Genomic DNA, 21,153 nt, shown 5'->3' on the forward strand with positions numbered 1-21,153 from the left:
TGGTGTCTTAACAGTAGATGCTGCTGTTATATAGCAAAAATAATAACAATAAATAGTAATTGTCATCTACTGAATGCCTGGTTTATACCTGCACTTGTTCTAATAAATCCTCACAAGAACCCGTATGAGATAGGTATCATCTCCTTTTTTTTGAAAAACAGCTTTACTGAGGTATAATTTATTGCATAAAATGCACCCACTGTAAAATGTACAATTCAATGACTGAAAAAATTGTGCAACCATCACCACAATCCACCATATTTCCATCACCCCAATTAAGATACCTTGTGTTCACTTACAGTTAATCTCCACTCCCCTCCCAGGCCTTAAGCAACCACTGATCTGCTTTCTAACTCTATAAATCTGCCTTTTCTAGACACTGCACAGAAAGGGACTCATACAATATTAAGTCTTTTGTGACTGGCTTCTTTCATTTAACGTAATTTTTAAAAATTGAAGTATAGTTGACATACAATGTTGTGTTAGTTCCAGGTGTTCAACGAAGTGATTCAGATATATATATATATATATATATATATATTTTTTTTTTTTTACAGATTCTTTTCCATTATAGGTTATTACAAGATATTGAAAATAGCTCCCTGTGCTACACAGTAGGTCCTTGTTGTTTATCTACTTTAAATATAGTACTGTATATCTGTTAATCCCAAACTTCTAAATTATCCCCCCTGCCCCACACTTTCCCCTTTGGTAACCATAAGTTTGTTTTCTATGCCTGTGAGTCTATTTCTGTTTTGTATGTAAGTTCATTTGTATCATATTTTAGATTCCACATATAAGTGGTATCATATGATATTTGTCTTTCTCTGTCTGATTTACTTCACTCTGTATGATAATCTCTAGGTCCATCCATGTTGCTGCAAATGGCATTATTTCATTCTTTTATATGGCTGAGTAATATTCCATTGTGTATATGTACCACATCTTCTTTATCCATTCTCCTGTCAATGGACATTTAGATTGCTTCCATGTCTTAGCTATTGTAAATATTGCTGCTATGAACACTGGGGTGCATGTATCTTTTTGAATTAGAGTCTTCGTCTTTTCCAGATATATGCCCAGGGGTGAGGTTGCAGGATCCTATGGTAACTCTATTTTTAGTTTTTTAAGGAACCTCCATACTGTTCTCCATAGTGGCTTGCACCAATTTACATTCCCACCAACAGTGTAGGAGGGTTCCCTTTTCTCCACACCCTCTCCAGCATTTATTATTTGTAGACTTTTTGATAATGGTCATTCTGACCGGTGTGAGGTGATATCTCATTGTAGTTTTGATTTGCATTTCTCTAATGATTAGTGATGTTGAGCATCTTTTCATATGCCTGTTGGCCATCTGTATTAACATAACATTTTTTAGGTTTATCCATGACACTGCATGTGTCTGTAGTTTGTTGCTTTTCACTGGTGAATAGTTTTTCATTGTATGGATATACTATATTTTGTTTATCCATTTACCAGTTGATGGACATTTAGATTATTTTCAGTTTGGGGCTATTATGAATAATGCTGCTATGAACATCAGTGCACACTCTTTGTGTGGGCAGACTGCTTTCATTTCCATGGGGTAGATCCCTAGGAGTGGAACTGTTGGGTTATATGGTAGGTTTATGTTTAGCCTTTTGAGAAACTGCCAAACTGTTTTCCATACTGGCTGTACCAGTACATTCCCACCAGCAGTGCACAAGGGTTCCAGCTTCTTCAGTCCTCACCAGCACTTGGCATTGCTGTCTTTTTGATTATAGCCATTCTGATTCATGATGTTGAGTATCTTTTCATGTGCTTTATTAGCCATTATATCTCTCCTTTGGGGAAATATCTACACAAAGTGTTACCTTATTTTTCAATTAGGTTATCTTCCTATTACTGAGTTGTAAGCATTCTCTGTATACCCTAACTATAAATCCTTTAACAGGATTTGCAAATATTTTCTCTCAGTTTGTGGCTCCTTTTCCTTTTCTTAATGGTATCTTTTTTTTTTTTTAATTGTGGTAAAATACACAGTTCAATGGCATTAAGTACATTCATATTGTTGTGCTACCATCACCACCATCCATCCACGGAACTCTTTTCATCTTGCAAAACTGAACCTCTGTACCCATGAAACAGTAACTCCTCCTTCCTCTCTCCCTCCAGCCCCTGGAAACCACCATTCCACTCTCCATCTCTGAGTCTGACTACTCCAGGTACTTCATTTAAGTGGAATCATACAGTATTTGTCTTACTGTGACTGGCTTATTTCACTTAGGATAATGTCCTGGCTCATCCATGCCGCAGCATGTATTGGATTTTCCTTCCTTTTTAAAGCTGAATAATATCCCATTGTATGTAAGCACCACATTTTGTCTATCCATTCATCAGCCAGTGGACACTTAGGTTGCTTCCATCTCATGGCTATTGTGAACAGTGCTATGAACACGGGTATATAAATACCTCTTCTCTCTCTCTCTTTTTTTTTCTTTTGGTCTCTCTGTGTGGCTTGTGGGATCTTAGTTCCCCAACCAGGGATCAAACCGGTGCCCCTGGAAGTGAAAGCGTGTTGTTCTAACCACTGAACTGCCAGGGAATTCCCTAAATACTTCTTCTCTTAATGGTATCTTTTGAAGTGTGAAAGTTTTCAATTTTGATGAAGTCCAATCTATCAATTTTTTCTTCTATGTATCACTGTTATATTAAGGAACTCTTTGCCCAGCCCAAGGTCATGAAGTTTTTCTCCTACGTTTTCTTCTAGAAGTTTTAGAGTTTTACCACTTACATTTCAGTTTATGACCAACTTGGGGTTAATTTGGGATTGTGTGCATGATGGATAGGCTGAGACAGGGGTTTCCATTCATTCTTTTGCATGTGGATATTCAATTGTCCCAGCACCATTTGTTGAAAAGATTATATCCTTTTGGCATTGAATTATTTTAGCACCTTTGTAAAAAATTATTGATCATAAATATAAGGCTTTACTTCTGGACTCTCAGTTCTGTTTCTTTGATTTATATGTCTGTCCTTGATTACTATGACTTTAGAGTAAGTTTTGAAATCAGATAGCTTAAGTCCACCAACTTTTTTCTTCTCTTTCAAAATTGTTTTGGGTATTCTAAGTTCTATACACTTCCAAAAAATTTTAGGATCAGCTTGTAGAAATTGACAAGCTGATCCTAAAACATACACAGAAATGCAAAGGCCCTAGGTTTTCTGTTGTCAAACATTATTTTTAACTTTTCAAGTTCTTTTCAAAATGATAAACAAAACTATGTATTTAAAAATATGCTTTGGGGCTTCCCTGGTGGCGCAGGGGTTGAGAGTCTGCCTGCCGATGCAGGGGACACGGGTTCGTGCCCCGGTCTGGGAAGATCCCACATGCCACGGAGCGGCTGGGACCGTGAGCCGTGGCCACTGAGCCTGCGCGTCCAGGGCCTGTGCTCCGCAACGGGAGAGGCCACAACAGTGAGAGGCCCGCGTACCGCAAAAAAAAAAAAAAAAAAATATATATATATGCTTTGGACATCCCTGCTGGCGCAGTGGTTAAGAATCCGCCTGCCAATGTAGGAGACACGGATTCGAGTCCTGATCTGGGAAGATCCCACATGCCGCGGAGCAACCAAGCCCGTGTGCCACAACTACTGAGCCTGTGCTCTAGAGCCTGCAAGCCACAACTACTGAGCCTGCATGCCACAACTACTGAAGCCTGCAAGCCTAGAGCCTGTGCTCTGCAACAAGAGAAGCCACCACAATGAGAAGCCCGCACACTGCAACGAAGAGTAACCCTGGCTCACCACAACTAGAGAAAGCCCACATGCATCAACGAAGACCCAACACAGCCAAAAATAAATAGATAAATTTATTTTTAAAAAAAAGTTCCACAATGAACACGTACTGTTTTTTAAAAAATAAATAAATAAAATATGCTTTGACTTGGGGCTCAACAGTAACCCATTAAGCTTTACTATTGGCTTTTACCTTTCTGGTTGTTATGTAACTATTCCTAACTGAAGTGTGATCCTGATCTTAAAGTTTTGTTGCCTGAGTTACAGAAACTACTTCTGGAAGATAGGTGTTGAGGGCCTTGAGAAGCAGAGTCTGCGGGAGAAAGGGGCAGAGTTCTGATCAATAAGATCTTACTGAGAGGGATTTCCCTGGTGGCGCAGTGGTTAAGAATCCGCCTGCCAAAGCAGAGGTCACGGGTTCGATCTTCTTCCCTGGTCCAAGAAGATGGCACATGACACAGAGCAACTAAGCCCATGCACCACAACTACTGAGCCCACATGCCACAGCTACTGAAGCCCGTGTGCCTAGAGCCCGTGCTCTGCAACAAGAGAAGCCCGCGCACCACAACGAAGAGTAGCCCCTGCTCGCCACAAGTAGAGAAAGCCCACGCACAGCAACGAAGGCCCAACCCAGCCAAAAATAAAAAAAAATAAAAATAAAAGATCTTACTGAGAAACCATTGTTCTTTTTAAATCGTGGAAGCCAGAGCAACGTCTTCCATAGTGGAAAAAATAAACATACAACCCTGAAATCTGATGCTATGAATTACATGGTCAGTTATCCTTTAACTTGCTAACCTTCCCAGACTGATGAATATTATCACCAGTTTCAGTTGTGGAGAAGAGTCCAACTCTACTGTTTAGGTACTAGTGTGATCCAGGGCAAGTTTACTAACTTCTTTAATCCTCAAATTCTTCAGCTGCAAGATGGGGATTACAGAGCTATTTCACAAGGTTGGTATCAGCGTTAAAAATAAGACAGGAAAAGTTCTTGGCACACACAGAGGCTAAACAAATGACAGTCTTAGAAATACTTTTGATTCCAAATAGTAAGTACTATAAGAAAATAACTAAGGACTTCCCTGGTGATGCAGTGGTTAAGAATCTGCCTGCCAATGCAGGGGACACGGATTCGAGTCCTGGTCCGGGAAGGTCCCACATGCCGTGGAGCAACTAAGCCCGTGCGCCACAACTACTGAGCCTGTGCTCTAGAGCCTGTGCTCCGCAACAAGAGAAGCCACTGCAATGAGAAGCCCGCACACGGCAACGAAGAGTAGCCCCCGCTCTCCGCAACTAGAGAAAGCCCACGCACAGCGACGAAGACCCAGTGCAGCCAGAAATAAATAAATAAAATAAATAAATTTAAAAAAAAAAGAAACTAACTGAAAGAAACTAAGTTGTTCAGAAGAAAAATGCTATAGAAATGAATTTTTAAAAATAATGCTGAAGAAAAATTTTGCATTTCTCTGATAAGAGACTTGTGTCCAGAGAATACATAAAAAACTATTACAACTCAGTAATAAAAAAGGACCCCAAAAATGGGCAATGGATCTGAATAGACAGTTCTCCAAAAAAATATACAAATGGCCAATAAGCACACAAAAAGATACTCAACATTATTAGCCATCAGAAGAATGCAAATCAAAACCCTGATGACATACCACTTTACACCCACTAGGAATGATTATAATCAAAAAGACAAATAATAACAAGTGTTGGTGAGGCTGTGAAAAAATTGGAACATTCATACACTGCTGTGGGGAATGTAAAATGGTGCAGACACTTTGGAGAACAGTCTGGTAGTTCCTCAAAATGTTAAACATAGAGTTACCATATGACTCAGTAATTCTACTTGTAGGTATATACCTAAGAGAAATAAAACCATGTGTCCACACAGATGTGTACATGAATGTTCACACAACACTATGCATAATAGCTCAAAATGGAAACAATCAAGATGCCCATTAACTGATGAATGGATGACAAATGTGACATATCCGTACAATGGAATATTATTTGGCTATAAAAAGAAACGAAATGCTAATACATGTTACAACATAGAAAAAACCTGAAAACATAATGCTATATGAAAGAAATCAGTACAAAGAACCATATAGTGTATGATTCCATTTATATGAAATGTCCAGAAGAGGCAAATCTATTATGATAGTATATTTGCTGGTGCTGGGGGGAATAGGGGTAATGGGTACAGGGTTTCTTTCTGAGGTAATGAACATATTCTAACATTAGCATGTGGTGATGGTTGCACAACTATAATAAAAACCATCACGGACTTCCCCAGTGGCGCAGTGGTTAAGAATACGCTTGCCAGTGCAGGGGACACAGGTTCAAGCCCTGGTCCAGGAAGATCCCACGTACCACGCAGCAACTAAGCCCCGTGCGCCACAACTGCTGAGCCTGAGCTCTAGAGCCCATGAGCTACAACTACTGAGCCCGCGTGCCACAACTACTGAGCCCACGCACCTAGAGCCTGTGCTCCGCAACAAGAGAAGCCACTGCAATGAGAAGCCTGTGCACCCCTTCTCGCCGCAACTAGAGGAAGCCCGCACACAGCAACAAAGATCCAACACAGCCATAAATAAATAAATAAATAAATAAATAAATAAATAAATTTATTAACAAAAACCATTGCATTGTCCACTTTAAATTGCGGGGAATGAGAGGGATTGAAGAGGTGATGTTAAGGAGTATGGGGTTTCTTTATGGGGTGTTGAAAATGTTCTAAAATCAATTGTGGTGATGGTTGAACAATTCTGTGAATATACTAACGTCACCACTTTAAATGGGTGAATTGTATAGTATGTGAATTATGTCTCAACAGAGGTATCAAAAAATAAACAAAAATAATGTACCAAATCAAGCTTAAAATTATAGCCTCACATTTTCATTTAAAGGCTTATGTTTGTTTAAATAATAACAATATTATGGCAAATGCTAGTTATATTCTACAGAATTCATTTTAATGGTGAGAGAAATATAGATGTATTTTATTAGCAAAATTAAAAGAGTCAGGAAACAAAGAAGTAACCATCAATTTTTTTTCTTTAGGCACTTACTGAAGCAACAAGTTATATTCCATAATATAAAACCTAAGAAAAATCATGTTGCTCGGGAATATGTTTTCTTTAAACAGCTTCTTGGATTTATTCAGTAAAGATATGCCATGGCCAAACAACTAAAATCACAGCAATGGAAACTGCTTAAGTTAGACATAAGTATTATCAGTATTCCACTGCCAAGTGCTAATGCTGAGATTGGATGCTAGTTCCTTTACTGCTGTCTAGGTCTCCTATTGTTTTGCTTTGTTTTGCCCACTCTGAAAAATAATTTTAAGTAATGATGGAGTTCCTTTCGTATTAAAAGGGGCATTTGCAGGTCTACCAAATGTAAGACATGGTAAAAATAATAAATGATGGTGAATATTTACTTTAATTGTAAGATTTCGCTACAGGACATCTAGCAGAATATATACCTAGCTTAAATGTAACCATAACATAATAAAATAATGAATATTTCCTACTATCTTTTTAATAAACAGAAACATATAAAAAACTTCCTGAAATTTATTATTTTGTGTTTTAACTACTAAAACCTCTTCCTCCACTTGAAGAAAATAACAAAATCCATCTCCCACTCTTCCCTTGAGGTTATAGAAAAAGAACCTCTATGAGTTAAATTTCTACTCCTGGAAACAACAGGTTAATTTCACTACTCTGATAAATTTTAAATCTATCAGTAGTACACTGAGGCTTGCTATTGGCATGAAGTTTGGAAGAAGTGTAGTTTGAAATTCACTAGAAGACCAACTGCACGTTGAATAAACATGTTTTACATTTCTAAATATAAACTCTCAGTGTTCAGCTTTCTGATTAATTTTTGATTTTTAAAAGGTTGTTCTGGAAGACACATGTGCCTTTACATGTCAAATTCTATTGTAAACTGAGACTTTTCTGTAACAACTCTGGTTTAACACACTAATGCAATCAGATATGGTTATGTGTGTTCTGGATGCTAAGATAAGGAAGGAATATCAATTATTAGTTTATATTGGTCCCAGATAAAGAAAATATTAATCTGAAGTTAGAAGGGGCAATACTTGGGTTTTTCTTAAAAAAAAAAAAAAAAGTTAGAGATGAAGAGAAGGACATGAAGAGATGATCAGGAGAGAGAATCTTCAAGTAGGAAAGGCAGTCGTGAAAGAATCACACTGCAGCTATGCTTAACAGCTGTATTTCTTTCTTTTGGCTGTATGCATCTTTGAGAAAAGAGGAAAGGAAGACAAGAGGCAACTAATTACAGTGATATCTTTGAAGGCAGAGAAAACATCAGCAAACGCAAGCTCAAGGCTGTCCATAAGAGGAGGCAACTGTGTCTGGTTTCCCAGAGTGTGAAAGCTGCAGGCTGCAGATGGCTCTAAAATCTGGAAAACTCGCCCCGCACCAAAGTCATAGATCTGCCCAGGTTCTGACCCAGATAAAAGACTAATGGTGAGTTGTAAGAAGTGTTCTGATGAAGCTGCAGGATAAGGTCAAGGTCACAATTAATAGTGATTAGAGAAGCTAAGGAATCTAGGTGTCTGTTTCTTTGAAACTACTTAATATTTTCGCTGTAATATTTTAATCAAGCGTTTCACTTTTGTGAAAACGAAAAAATTGAGGGTAACTTAGTTGGGAAATGTGCTAATCTCTTCTTATTCAGTAAATCACCTCTCTAACTAAGAATAAGTAAAGAGATGACTGAGCCCTAACCAGGGGGCTCTACTGGCTAATATCCTAAGAAGCCCCAAGTGCTGACCTGAATCCCAGTGACAGCACACCTTAGACACTGAACACACTCTTACATTTCTGCAGAGAACGTAAATCCCTTTGATTTTCTTTAAAATTAATAAAATACAGTGCTTGCCGAAAAAGGGCAGTAACAATGTAAAAGGATGAAGCATTTAAATCCATAGGTCTCTGTGCAGCAAGAGTGAAATACATTAATGAAAATTTTGTAGACATGAAGTCTTATCAGAATAATATTAAAAATTTTTTTTTTTACCTTATAAAATCAATGCCAAAGATCAGGCTGTAAAGGGATAATTTCAAAAATCTGAGGTGCAGAATTTGGTCCATTAACAAATTTAACTATGAGAAAAGCACCAACTATTATTTCCTCCTAAAAGCTGCACTGCTGTTTAGAATTAGACTGTAACACTTTGATTCATTTTATTTTGGGAGAGTTTGATACTGCAGCACCTAAAGGAATCCATGAATTTCCAATGTAGAGAAAGGCACATACTTTCCTCTGGGTCGTCACTGGCCACGATGCTGCTGGAAAGATCCTGTACAGCAGATCGCGACTCAGCCGTAGAGTGATGAGGCCCCAGGCGACTGTCCCTCTGGGCTTCCCACTCTTCGCTGAAGCCACCATCATCACTCTCTGTCACAGGGTCTTGTGACTCACTTTCTGTGCCTTCAAGAAAAAGTGAACATCACAGTTGTATTACTTAGAAAAATCTCTTAATACCTTTAAGAAAATTACATGGAAACAGTAATTACCTGTCATCGTAACTAGGTGGGTTAGCTGGCTCTTAAACCACAAATCACGGGTTATTTCGGTGCCTGCTGGTTGCTTCCCCAACAGCTATTTCTCCCTTTTTTTCCTGAGGGCAGAGTACTGATTTATTTGGGTTTCCACCTCCCACCCATGACTCCGGTGGTAAATCCAGTTCAGTCCAAGCTAAGTGTGGTCATCCTACAATTCCTCTTCCCAATGAAAGCTCTAAAGCTGTGGGGTTGGTACCAGCCAATGTGTGGTGAGACAAAGCCTGCTGGACATTTGGGGAGAAGTTTTCTCACTCTTTGAGAGAGACGTAAGGAGACACAAACAGCCCCTTTCCTCCCCTGGATGTTGTGTTATCTGGATATGATGCCTGGCACTGCAGTCGTCATCTTGTGACCATGAGGAGCAGAGGGCTGAGGACCAGGCTCATATCTAAGGGTAGCAGAGCAGGAAGACGGGAAAGAACTGGGGCCCCTGATAATTATCCAGTCATAAAATTAGCCAGCCGTGCAAATGCCTACACCTCAGGACTTCTGGTCAGGTGAGAGAACATTTCTTCTGATCTTTGCAGCTGGGGCTGCTGGCACTCACTGATTGATGGCACTCACCACTGGCTTTAGTGACTAAGTTATACAAGTAGACCACTATTGGGGGCTGGGAGGATGGGAAAGGAGGGAGTGAATTTTTTTATGGGCTAGTCATTTTGTTATAATGACTCGGTCTGACTGAAAATTGTGAGTATGACATGATTGTCTCAAGAACCTTCCATACGTCAAAAATAATTAAAATACATAAGTGAAGTTGATAATACTCTTTTTTCTCATTTATTTTTTATAAAATTAATACATGTTCATATTTATTCATCTACTATGAATAAATGAAGCTTGCATACTTCAGGCCTCTCGCTTGCATGGACATTTTTCTGAAAGGGGCTCTAGCAATTTTGTATTTTTAATTTGCATTGTTTTCTTAACCAGGTCTCCACAAAACCTGAATCTTCCCTGAGCTAGTTTATAAAATCAAAAAAGTACACGATTTAGAAATAAAAACATCAGTGCCTGCTCTGCCCTATCCCTCCTCACTCCCGACCCTCACCCTACCTTCAACCCTTTCAGCTGTTTATTTTGGTATTTACCTCCATAATTAATTATAAATAGCACGCTCATAATGCTGTATCTTGATGTTTTTATCTTAGGTGCACTCGGGCAACCTCTGAGTTCTATTACTTTTTTCCTTTACAGACATCCCTCTTGGAATCCTACACCCCCTTGCTCCAAACTAACTTCTAGTTCCTATAACACAGAGGTTTTCAACTGGGGGTAGCACCTCCCTTCCATGGGATGTTTGGAAATAACTAGGAGGGGGAGTTTTTGGTTATTGCAAACCTCGAAGCTACCCTTGGCATTTAGTGGGCGAGGGGCCAGGAATGCTAAACAATGTGAGGGGAGTCAACACAATGAAGAACGCCCACCACACTCCCACTGAGAAACTCTGCAGCTCACCCAGCTCCTCCTCACTTCAAGGTCCTTGCCCATGGTGCTTCCTCTTCTAGAAAGCTCTTCTTCCTCTCTTTGGCTGGCCATCTCCTGTTATCACTTCCCCAGGGAAGCCTTCCTAACTTTCCAGAACAAATGAAATTCTTCCACTATAAACTTTCATAGCAACTTACACTTCTCCTTTGTAGTGCTTATCACAACCTGAATGAGTTATTTGTTCAACATGCGTGTCTCCCCAAATAGGCTATAAACTCCACAGGAATGGGACCTCTCGTTCAGAGCCATATCCCCAGTGCCTAACAAATACTGGGCACACAGTTAGGTGCTCAATCAACATTTGTCAAAAGAACAAAATCTTGATGTACCCAAAAGACACTCATACTCACATATATATACATGTATACTCACAGACAACTAATCTTTCAATTTTCTTTAGCTTAACAAGGTTAACACAACAACCAGACCTGGAGCAACTGTTTCCTCTATTTCCCACTTCTCTACTAGGTCTACTGCTGGTCTAATGCCACCCTGTTTTGCTGCCTCGCTCACTGCAGAATGGGCCTAATATCTTTTGGTCCCAAATACGCAAATTCTAAGTTGAAAGCGTCCTCCTTGCAGTTACCCAAATGCTAGAACAGCAGTTTTCTTGGCTCTAGAAAACCTAAACTCTCCCTTTCCTGACAAACAGCAACTCAATTAAGGCCCTTTGCTCTTCTCTGACCAACCTTTATTCCGCCTCTGTTTGTCAGCTTCCTCATAAGGTTAGTCCTTGTTTTTCTTAAAAAAAAAGGTTTCCTTCCTTTTTGACTATTGATATTGTGCTGTTATTCCTCAACTTTTCTAATTATAACTCCTCCTAACTTGTGTTTGCCTTAACATCTTCTGTAGTATCCACAAGTGGGCCTTTCAATCTCCCATCCTAGGTCATCATTCTTACCCTCCTCCAGAAAGTCATGTCCACCTGGAATATTTTATCTTCTCAACATAAACATTATCAAAACTCAAATCAAATTATACTTCAGTTACTCTGGACTTGTCAGACAAGAGGTTCTCATTTTTATATGTTTGAAGAGAGTGTTTATTCTACCTTTTTAAAACCATAGCCTCAACTTGAACCTTTCCATACTGGAATTAATGGTATTTAATGGCAGAAATTCTTAACCTAGGGTGCCTTGGCTGATTGTTGGGTTTGGAGCATGTGAACTCAAATATTTATCTGTGTTTGCTAGGTATTACCACAGCTTCCAGGAGATTCTCAAAAGAAAGTGGTTAAAAAATCATTGCTTCATAACTCATAAGATGACAATGACCGTGAAAACCAGGAAATTACCAAATAAAAGCCACCTACTTTGTGCATTATAATTGGAGTTTTTGGATACCTTCCTTTGGGCTTCTGGGTCTCCTTCTGCCATATTCACCAACCATACCATTGTTGCTGTTGAGAAAGACAAAAGTCCAGGTAAGGACTGGAAACACAAAAGGAAAGCACATGAATAGAGAGCAGGCTGTTATTTCTCCACACAAATCACCAATCTTCTTAATGTCACCATAAGAATCCCTAACAATCAGAAGCAAATGCATATTAAAAACGACTGGGACGGGGCTTCCCTAGTGGTGCAGTGCTTAAGAATCGCCTGCCAATGCAGGAGACACGCGTTCCAGCCCTGGTCCAGGAAGATCCCACATGCTGTGGAGCAACTAAGCCCGCACGCCACAACTGCTGAAGCCTGTGCGCCTAGAGCCCGTGCTCGGCAACAAGAGAAGCCACCACAGTAAGAAGCCTGCGTACCGCAACGAATAGGAAGACCCAATGCAGCCATAAATAAATAAATAAATAAATTTTTTTTTTTTTAGAGAGAAAACTACAGGGACTTCCCTGGTGGCACAGTAGTTAGAATCTGCCTGCCAATGCAGGGAACACAGGTTCCAGCCCTGGTCCGCAAAGATCCCACACGCCGCGGAGCAACTAAGCCTGTGCGCCACAACTACTGAGCCTGCGCACCTAGAGCCTTTGCTCTGCAACGAGAAGCCACTGCAATGAGAAGCCTGTGCACCGCAATGAAGAGCAGCCCCCGCTCGCCGCAACTAGAGAAAGCTCTCACGCAGCAACGAAGACCCAATGCGGCCAAAAATAAATAAATAAATTTATTAAAAAAATAAAAACCACAAAAGGTTCTCTTTGATTTTGGCAGATAAAAAATAATTCTGAAACTGGACATTTACTGTAGCTTTCAAACTGTAGCTGCTATAATACAACTGCTCATTGTTATTTATAATCCCTGAAAAGTAACCAGAAGGAAAATTGTTCAGGCCAGCAAGACTCCACTGAAACAACAGCTCGACTAGTTGAATATCCTAAAACAGTGTGAATTCACTGGTGAAAATTACTTATTGGAACTAAATTAGAGGACAAACTGGGGCTCACAAAGCATCGGATGAATTACTGTAATTCGAAAGATGCAACGAATATGTTCCCTTCATGTTATGTCTTACTTCTGGGATTTTCAATAATGCTATAAACTGTGTTATATACAGGGAATAAGAAAAAAAAAAGTTAAAAGCAATAAACATAAACGGATAGTCAACTGCCTTTTCTATGTCCCCTCCACAAAAATACATATATATCAATATATCTATATAGCTCTAGATATACACACACATCTTGTCACATTTTAATTAAGAGGCAATGTGAATACTTTAAAATGGTGCTTCTCTTACATACTGCAGGTAGGATGAAACATGGCGGGGAATTTGGTAACATCTAACAAAACTACATGTACATTTACCCCCTGACCCAGCAATAACACTTTTGGAATTTATCCGGAAGATACATCAACAATAATACAAAAATACATACAAACATGTGCCATACAGGGTGACAGCAGAAACCAAGCCAGCAGCAACCTGAGTCCAATCCAGTAATGGTAAGCAATTTTAAACAAGATACTTGGCATTTTCTGTTTCTCTGGCATCACTGATTTTACAATCATATCCATTTTCCTAATACTCTAAGGCTTCTTGAATAGCTTATGAAAGAAATACATAACCAAAGAGGATAAAAATCCTGTAATAGCTGCACTTACTCATTCACCATAGCTTTGTAATTCAGAGGTCAGACAAGTTCCATTATATGATAACCTGACTAACTGATCAAAGTAAATATTAGCCAGGTAGGGGATTCACTGTAACTAAATCCAAACCCAATGAAGAGGAAATAGGGCAACCACCGGGGTTTACGAATTTCTGTAGTCTTCTTGGCAATGAAGGCAGCAGGTATTTATTTGATTTTCTTTCTTTATGCAAGTATAGAAAGATAAAGCTACAAACTCTTTTAACACTTAATATTAACCATGGAAATCAAGGGTCAGCAAACTTTTTCTGTAAAGGGCCGGAGAGTAAATATTGGGGCTTGTGGGTCAACATCTGGCCTCTGTCACATATTCTTCTTTGTTCTTTTCTTTTTCATTAACTCTTTAAAGATGTAAAAACCATTCTTAGCTTTCAGGCCTATACAAAAACGGGCCACGGGCCAGATTTGGCTATGGGCAGTAGTTTGCTAACCCCTGATGTAAATTATCATGAGCAGAATATATATTTGCTGAATGAATTAACATTACTAAAATAATATCTAAAAAACCCGCTTTCCAATCTTTCAACTTAACACCAAACATCTTAGATCAATAGAAAAATATGCGAATTAAAAATTAACAATCTAGGGCTTCCCTGGTGGCGCAGTGATTGAGAGTCCGCCTGCCGATGCAGGGGACACGGGTTCGTGCCCCGGTCCAAGAAGATCCCACATGCTTGCGTACCGCAAAAAAAAAAAAAATTAACAATCTAAAAACTTCCCAAACTGATATGAAATCAGAGAAAAACTTTACATAATGGTCAACCTCAAGGAACTGTTATCTTTGTTTTCTGAAAAGCTACCAAAGAGTAGGTGTACATTCTTCCTGTCCAAACAAGGGATAGAGAAAACAAACAAAAATGCTCACATGTTTCCTGAGGGTAAGACCCTTTTGCAAACTGAATACTCTTAACTGGGGAGTATACAAATGCATCAAAGGATTGTATTTTTAAAGAACAAATAACTGAGAGGACTGACTTAAAAACTTTTCATATTAATGTTTATATCCATTTCAGGGGGAAAGAACTGATTAATATTGCTGTTTTTTGTATATTCTACTTGAAAAAAAACCTGTCAAACTCAATGTATGAAATGCTCACTGAAGATTCAGTATTTCATGAGAACAGATACTTTCTTGAACCTATTTCATCTACACAGGAGGTAAAGTTTTATGCTTATATTTTCCCATATGTGTGGAATTACTGCAAAAATATCTCAATATTGATTGTTATACAGACTTGAGTTTTTAAAAATTCATATTATATATGAATGATTTTTTAAAAAACAGTAAGTTCTTTTTCTGAGTATAAAATTAACATACATGCTTAACGTTGTGGCAGACTGAAAGATCCTTTCTTCACCCCTCCTGCACCCACACTCTTGCCATGGTCTCGCTGAGATTGGGATGCAGTTTTCCTCTTCCTGACCAAGGACTCGGCTATGTGACTTGCTTCAACCAATGGCACATGGACAGAGATGACAGTGTGCTAATACTTAACAGGCCTGCTGCCCTCTTGTTTCTCCAGATACAAGAACATCTTCAGTTAACCCACTGGCCCAAGGAGGACAGGGAACATGTGGAGCAGAGGTACCACAGCCAAGTCTGATCAGCTGAGTCAACTGACCCGCAGGTGCAGGAGTGATGGTGACTGATAATTATTTTTAAGGCATTAAGTTGTTGTTTTTTTAAAAATAAATTTATTTATTTATTTTTGGCTGCGTTGGGTCTTCTTTGCTGCATGCAGGCTTTCTCTAGTTGTGGCGAGCAGGGGCTACTCTTCGTTGCGGTGCTTGAGCTTCTCATTGCAGTGGCTTCTCTTGTTGTGGAACATGGGCTCTAGGCACATGGGCTACAGTAGTTGTGGCACACAGGCTTAGCTGTTCCACGGCATGTGGGATCTTTCTGGATCAGGGCTCGAACCCATGTCCCCTGCAGTAGCAGGTGGATTCTTAACCACTGCGCCACCAGGGAAGTCCCCTAAGGCATTAAGTTGTGAGGGGGTTTGTTACACAGCATTATCGTGGTACTAACAATAGATACAACGGTAGAAAAATGTAAAATCCTAAAACTAAGAAAAAATTTTAAACTCACAATCCCTTCACTTTGACATCCACAATTAAAAAATATAGAGTACAACAGGGACTTCAAGCAAGTTCACAAGAAAGACTGAGATGAACTAACACGTGCTCCCAACTTGACCTCTCTCTACGTTCCACTATCTTCTGCTTTTCTGTCTTCTCCTTCCTTCGGGGTCTTTCACTATTCTCATCTAATTCCTCTTACTGAACTCTTAGAGCTATTTCTACCTGCTTTGTTTATTACTTTGCTCCAGTAATTACTTCTTTTTGCTGGTCTCTTCAAAGCCTTTCTCCACTGGCTCCTTTCCCTCAACCTTCTCTCTCCTGGAACCATCTTTCCTCATACCTGTTCTCTTCTCAAGTCACCACTGCTCTGCCTGTGAACTAGTAGGTGATACTTACCTCTCCTTCTTCATCACCCAGTCTCTGTCCACTGTATCACTTCCACTGCCAGTGCCAGCAAAACCCAGACAGACACACACAGACACACACACACAGACGCACACTTTCCGCCCTTTGGAATACTGCTTCTGGTCCTATCATTCTACTGAAATTGCTCTCTTAAATGTCACTAAATGTGTCTAAAGCACCAAATTCTATATGGTTTACTTAGTCCTCATCATCCTTCACTTCTTTATAGCATCTGACATTCTCTCCTTCTTGAAACTCTGCTTTTTCAATAACTCAACAGATAAATAGGCCAAAAGTCCACAAGGATATATATCACACTGATAATACTGGTAAGTAACTGCTTGGTAAAGTATTAAGATTGGGGATGACAGTTACAATGAAATTTAACTTTATCTGTAATTCAAAAATTTTTTCAATGATAAAGTATTAATGTATTACTTGTATAATTAAAAATTAATTCTAAAAATATGGAAAAATACAATACCAAGCCATTCATAAAACAAGAAATTTACACATGCAGCTAAAAAATACATTAAAAAGTCCAAATAATCATTAATAGTTATTACTTACTATTAACTAATAATAGTTATTAGTCAATAAGCCAAGATGAAAACTAAAATAAGATGTTGTCTATTAGTTTCCCATACACATACACAAACAAGTGATAATGAAGGTGTTAGTTAATTAGGACCTTCACACTACTGAAGGGAATATAAATTGGTATAGCCTTTTTTTTTTTTTTGTGGTATGCGGGCCTCTCACTGCTGTGGCCTCTCCCATTGCAGAGCACAGGCTCCGGACGCGCAGGTCCAGCGGCCACGGCCCATGGGCCCAGCCGTTTCGTAGCACGTGGGATCCTCCCGGACCGGGGCATGAACCCGTGTCCCCTGCATCGGCAGGCGGACCCCCAACCACTGCGCCACCAGGGAAGCCCTGGTATAGCCTTTTGAGGAGGCAATCTGGCACTATCTATCAAAATTTAAAGGCACACATCCTTTGACTTAGCAATTCCATTTCTATGAATGTATCTGTACAACAATATTCACAAACTCATAAATGTTCTCTGCAAGCATTGTTTGTAATGGGAAATGATCACTAAAGATACCCCTTATTTTATCTATATAAGAGAAAACTATGCAGACATTTCACGTACTGATATGAAAAAATAGTCATGCTACTGCTAAGTGAAAAATGCTGGTTTTCCCAATTTTCTGATATTTTCTTATGTTCCATTTACTATTCTCTCTTCATTTCTCACTCTCTAAACATAGTAGTTGACAAAGATCTACTCCTGGTGTCCTCTTCTCTTCTCTTTGATTTGAATCACTCATCCACTCCCACAGCTGCAACTGTCACCTCCATGCTGATGTTCTTCAATTCTGCATCTCTATTATCAACCTTTTCCTTTGCACTGGTACTTCATTTCTAAACTCCCGCCGGAAATTTCTACCTGGATGGCTCACAGGTCCTGCCAAGAAAATTAGATATGGGCTACAGGCAACACTACACAGATTTCTCAAATAAGAAAAACCTCTCTTCTTTATCATCCTCCCTTTAAGCTTTAAACTTCTCTCACTCGTCACTAAGAATGACTGAAACTACCTCCAAAAGCTCTCATCAAGGCCTTTCCCTTGACTGCCATTACCTATCCCATAATTCAGACTCTCATTACTTTCCACCTAGATCATGGCAATATCTGTTTAGTTATGCTTCCCGTTCTCTCTCCCTCCCGTTCATCTTGCACAATGCTGCAAGCTTACAAAGGCACAGCTCTGATCACATTAGTCTTCTGTTAAGAACCTTCTGTGATTCCCAAGTGATCATGAATAGAATACAGAGATCTAAACCAGTCCTTCAAAGCTATCCGTGATCTTGCCCTGAGTGCCTTTCCAAATCCATCTCCTAGTACTCTCCCTATTTTGTACTCCATGTTCTAGTCAACTGGAACACTTGAAATTTGAAGAAGATGCCCCACACTTATGCCTCCAAGCCATTCTTTGTGAAAGCCCACTTTTTAAAAAAAAAATTTATTTGGCTGCATTGGGTCTTTGTTGCTGTGCGGGCTTCAGTAGTTGTGGCGCGCAGGCTCAGTAGTTGTGGCACAGGGGCTTAGTTGCTCCGTAGCATGTGGGATCTTCCCGGATCAGGGATCGAACCCGTGTCCCCTGCACTGCAGGCGGATTCTTAACCACTGCGCCATCAGGGAAGTCCCCAAGCCCACTTTTGGAAATGACTCTTCCATCTGCGCTTGCTGAAATCCTACCCACCCTTTGAAGGTTCAATCCAAATGCTGTCTCTTCCATGAAGCCTTTCTCTGATTCCCCATTTAGATTTTCCCTGTTTTGAGCTCTTTCTGCATTTTGCGTTCCTTCTGAATAATCGGATAACAGCCTGCCTCGAATGTTGTTTACATACTTGTCTTATCTCACTTCTAAATTGTAAGCAAGGGAATTCCCTGGCGGTCCAGTGGTTACGACTCTTGAGTTTTCACTGCTGAGGGCTTGGGTTCGATTCCTGGTCGGGGAACTAAGATCTCACATGCCGTGCAGCACAGCCAAAAAACAAAAATGTAAGCAAATGCACTCTGAGGGAAAGCAAAGTATCTTAATCATATATTTTTTTTTAAATTTAGTTTTTGGCCATGCCATGGCAGGTGGGATCTTAGTTCCCCAACCAGGCCCCCTGCATTGGAAGCATGGAGTCTTAACCACTGGACAGCCAGGGAAGCCCCTCTTAATCATCTTTATATCCTCCACAGTGCTCTGTGGGAGCACATCAGGTCAATGATGAATAAATAGTTACTGAATGATTAGGAAGTGTATGACTCTAAAACCAAAAAAAGGGCAAACACATTCTGAAGGAAAAGTACAATTCTTTCAACATGGTAGTGCAAGATCCACCTACAATATATGTATATAACAAGTACTCAACAGTTCTTGATTAATAAGATTTTAAATGAGAATACTGGCTCCTCAATCTCTAAATATTTCTTCTATCTCCACACATACTGAAAACTCTCTTGAACCAATGTCAGGCAGAAGATAATAATTTGCAAGGAAACAGATCTGCAGCATTTCCATCAATGCTATGCATTTAAGGTGAGAAAAAGTACCACGATAATGATCATAATTACATGTGTTTGAATCTCTGTAAATTCTAAGCTGTTCACTAACTTAACATCATTCTGAAATACTTACAAGAGTAAATAAGAGCCGGAAAGAGAGTTTCATTCCTCTCCTGAGCTGTTTCAACCAGCATACGAAGTGGGCCTTTTGGACACAAAACAGCCACTAAATCTAGAAAAAGGAAAATAGAAAAGATATCTGAAAAATGTATTGGCTAAACTCGTAAATGGGTGTGTGAGGGAGGAATTAACCAATTGAAAAGGTTTAATTTTTTTTACACAGAAAGATGTTGAATTAATATGAAATAAACAGCAGGTAAGCTGATGGGGGAGGCGGATGGAGACAATCTAAACAAAATACACAAAACCACACAGAGACCTGTGCAAACTTCATTTTGGTTTGACTGCTATTTGGTTAGTTTACAGTGTATCATCGTTGGGTTCTTGGAATAAGTCTTCTCAGTTTGAAGAGAAGAGGCAGAAATAATGACAAGACAATTAGTCTAGAGCAGTTGTCAATTTCCAAAGCAGAAACAAGGACAAGCCATTTCCAAACAAAACATACCTATGAGCCACAAACTGAAGGTTTACTTTAGGAGGGGATTTAATAGAGGGGATTTGACTTAACTTTTCAAAATATGAAGAACAGAGTAGAAGAGATTCATCTTCTCCCCTTTTTGAAAACAGTATATGTACTATTTAGGGATACTTGAAATAAGAGGGCAGTAAATTCAAACAAATAACTAATAAACCTCTGCATGAGCTTAGCATTTCTTTAGCTCTCCTGTCAAAAGCACTTCACAAATATTTAGGTCTCAGAATACACGTGGTGCTGAAAAGTGTCTTATTTTACGAAAACAGCAACTCGGAGGAGGAAGCAATATGCATAAATTATTCTTGATTCTACCACCATCTGTCTCCAATAACTGCAGTTTTTCTTACATTTGCTATGTCGTGAAAATTCAGAGTATAGAAATACAGAAAATAATTTCAAACATTTAATAATGGGAAACAGATATAGGTAAATTTGTAAAGGAAGATTCGATAGCTTGTGTTGACATTACTATCATTCAGATGCATTTAAGTAAAAAACCTCACACCTGCAAGTGGTCATGTCTTCTTGTACACTACTACTACTACTACTACTACTACTACTACTACTACTACTACAATAAAACACACACACACACACACGAAATCTCTACTCTCACTGCTTCCATTTTGTTTGGGATGAGAAAAGGGAAATTTGCCGTTCTCTGAAATAATGAGATTTCTAACCTGTTTCAACCTGCGATGTCCTGTAACTATCTTGGTTTTATGACACACTACTCCTTATAGAATTGCTAAATGATAAACCCTTATTTTTTAGAGCAATTAAAGTGAATTAAAATTAATTTTGTTTTGAAATTCTTAGAACAATCTTTGTGACATCTTCAGATCTTATGGAAATGGAGTTAAGAATCATTACTCTAAATATTGGGCACAAAAGTCTTTTATTTTAAAGGAACTCAAAAGGTCTGTGGAGATAATTTGCATATGTATGGAAGAAACAGAGGGTTGATGGGAGAAACAGTG

At 39.2% G+C, this 21,153-nt stretch overlaps 1 protein-coding gene across 3 annotated transcripts in view; it reads right to left on the reverse strand.

The window, feature by feature from the left end:
• The window catches only part of PSEN1 (presenilin 1), a 75,487-nt gene that overhangs the window by 2,978 nt on the left and 51,356 nt on the right, over positions 1-21,153 (reverse strand). For 2 of the 3 annotated variants that reach the window (XM_065900215.1, XM_065900221.1), the window contains 3 exons: positions 19,652-19,750; positions 12,186-12,272; positions 9,078-9,251 (listed from right to left, as the gene is read on the reverse strand). In XM_065900215.1, the coding sequence (XP_065756287.1) occupies positions 9,078-9,251; positions 12,186-12,272; positions 19,652-19,750 (360 nt within the window). Of the gene's footprint in view, positions 1-9,077; positions 9,252-9,337; positions 9,369-12,185; positions 12,273-19,651; positions 19,751-21,153 lie in introns of all 3 variants that reach the window. The other variant, XR_010657823.1, reaches the window with a different exon arrangement.

Source organism: Phocoena phocoena, chromosome 2, assembly GCF_963924675.1.
Source record: "Phocoena phocoena chromosome 2, mPhoPho1.1, whole genome shotgun sequence".
Taxonomy (NCBI): Eukaryota; Metazoa; Chordata; class Mammalia; order Artiodactyla; family Phocoenidae; genus Phocoena; species Phocoena phocoena.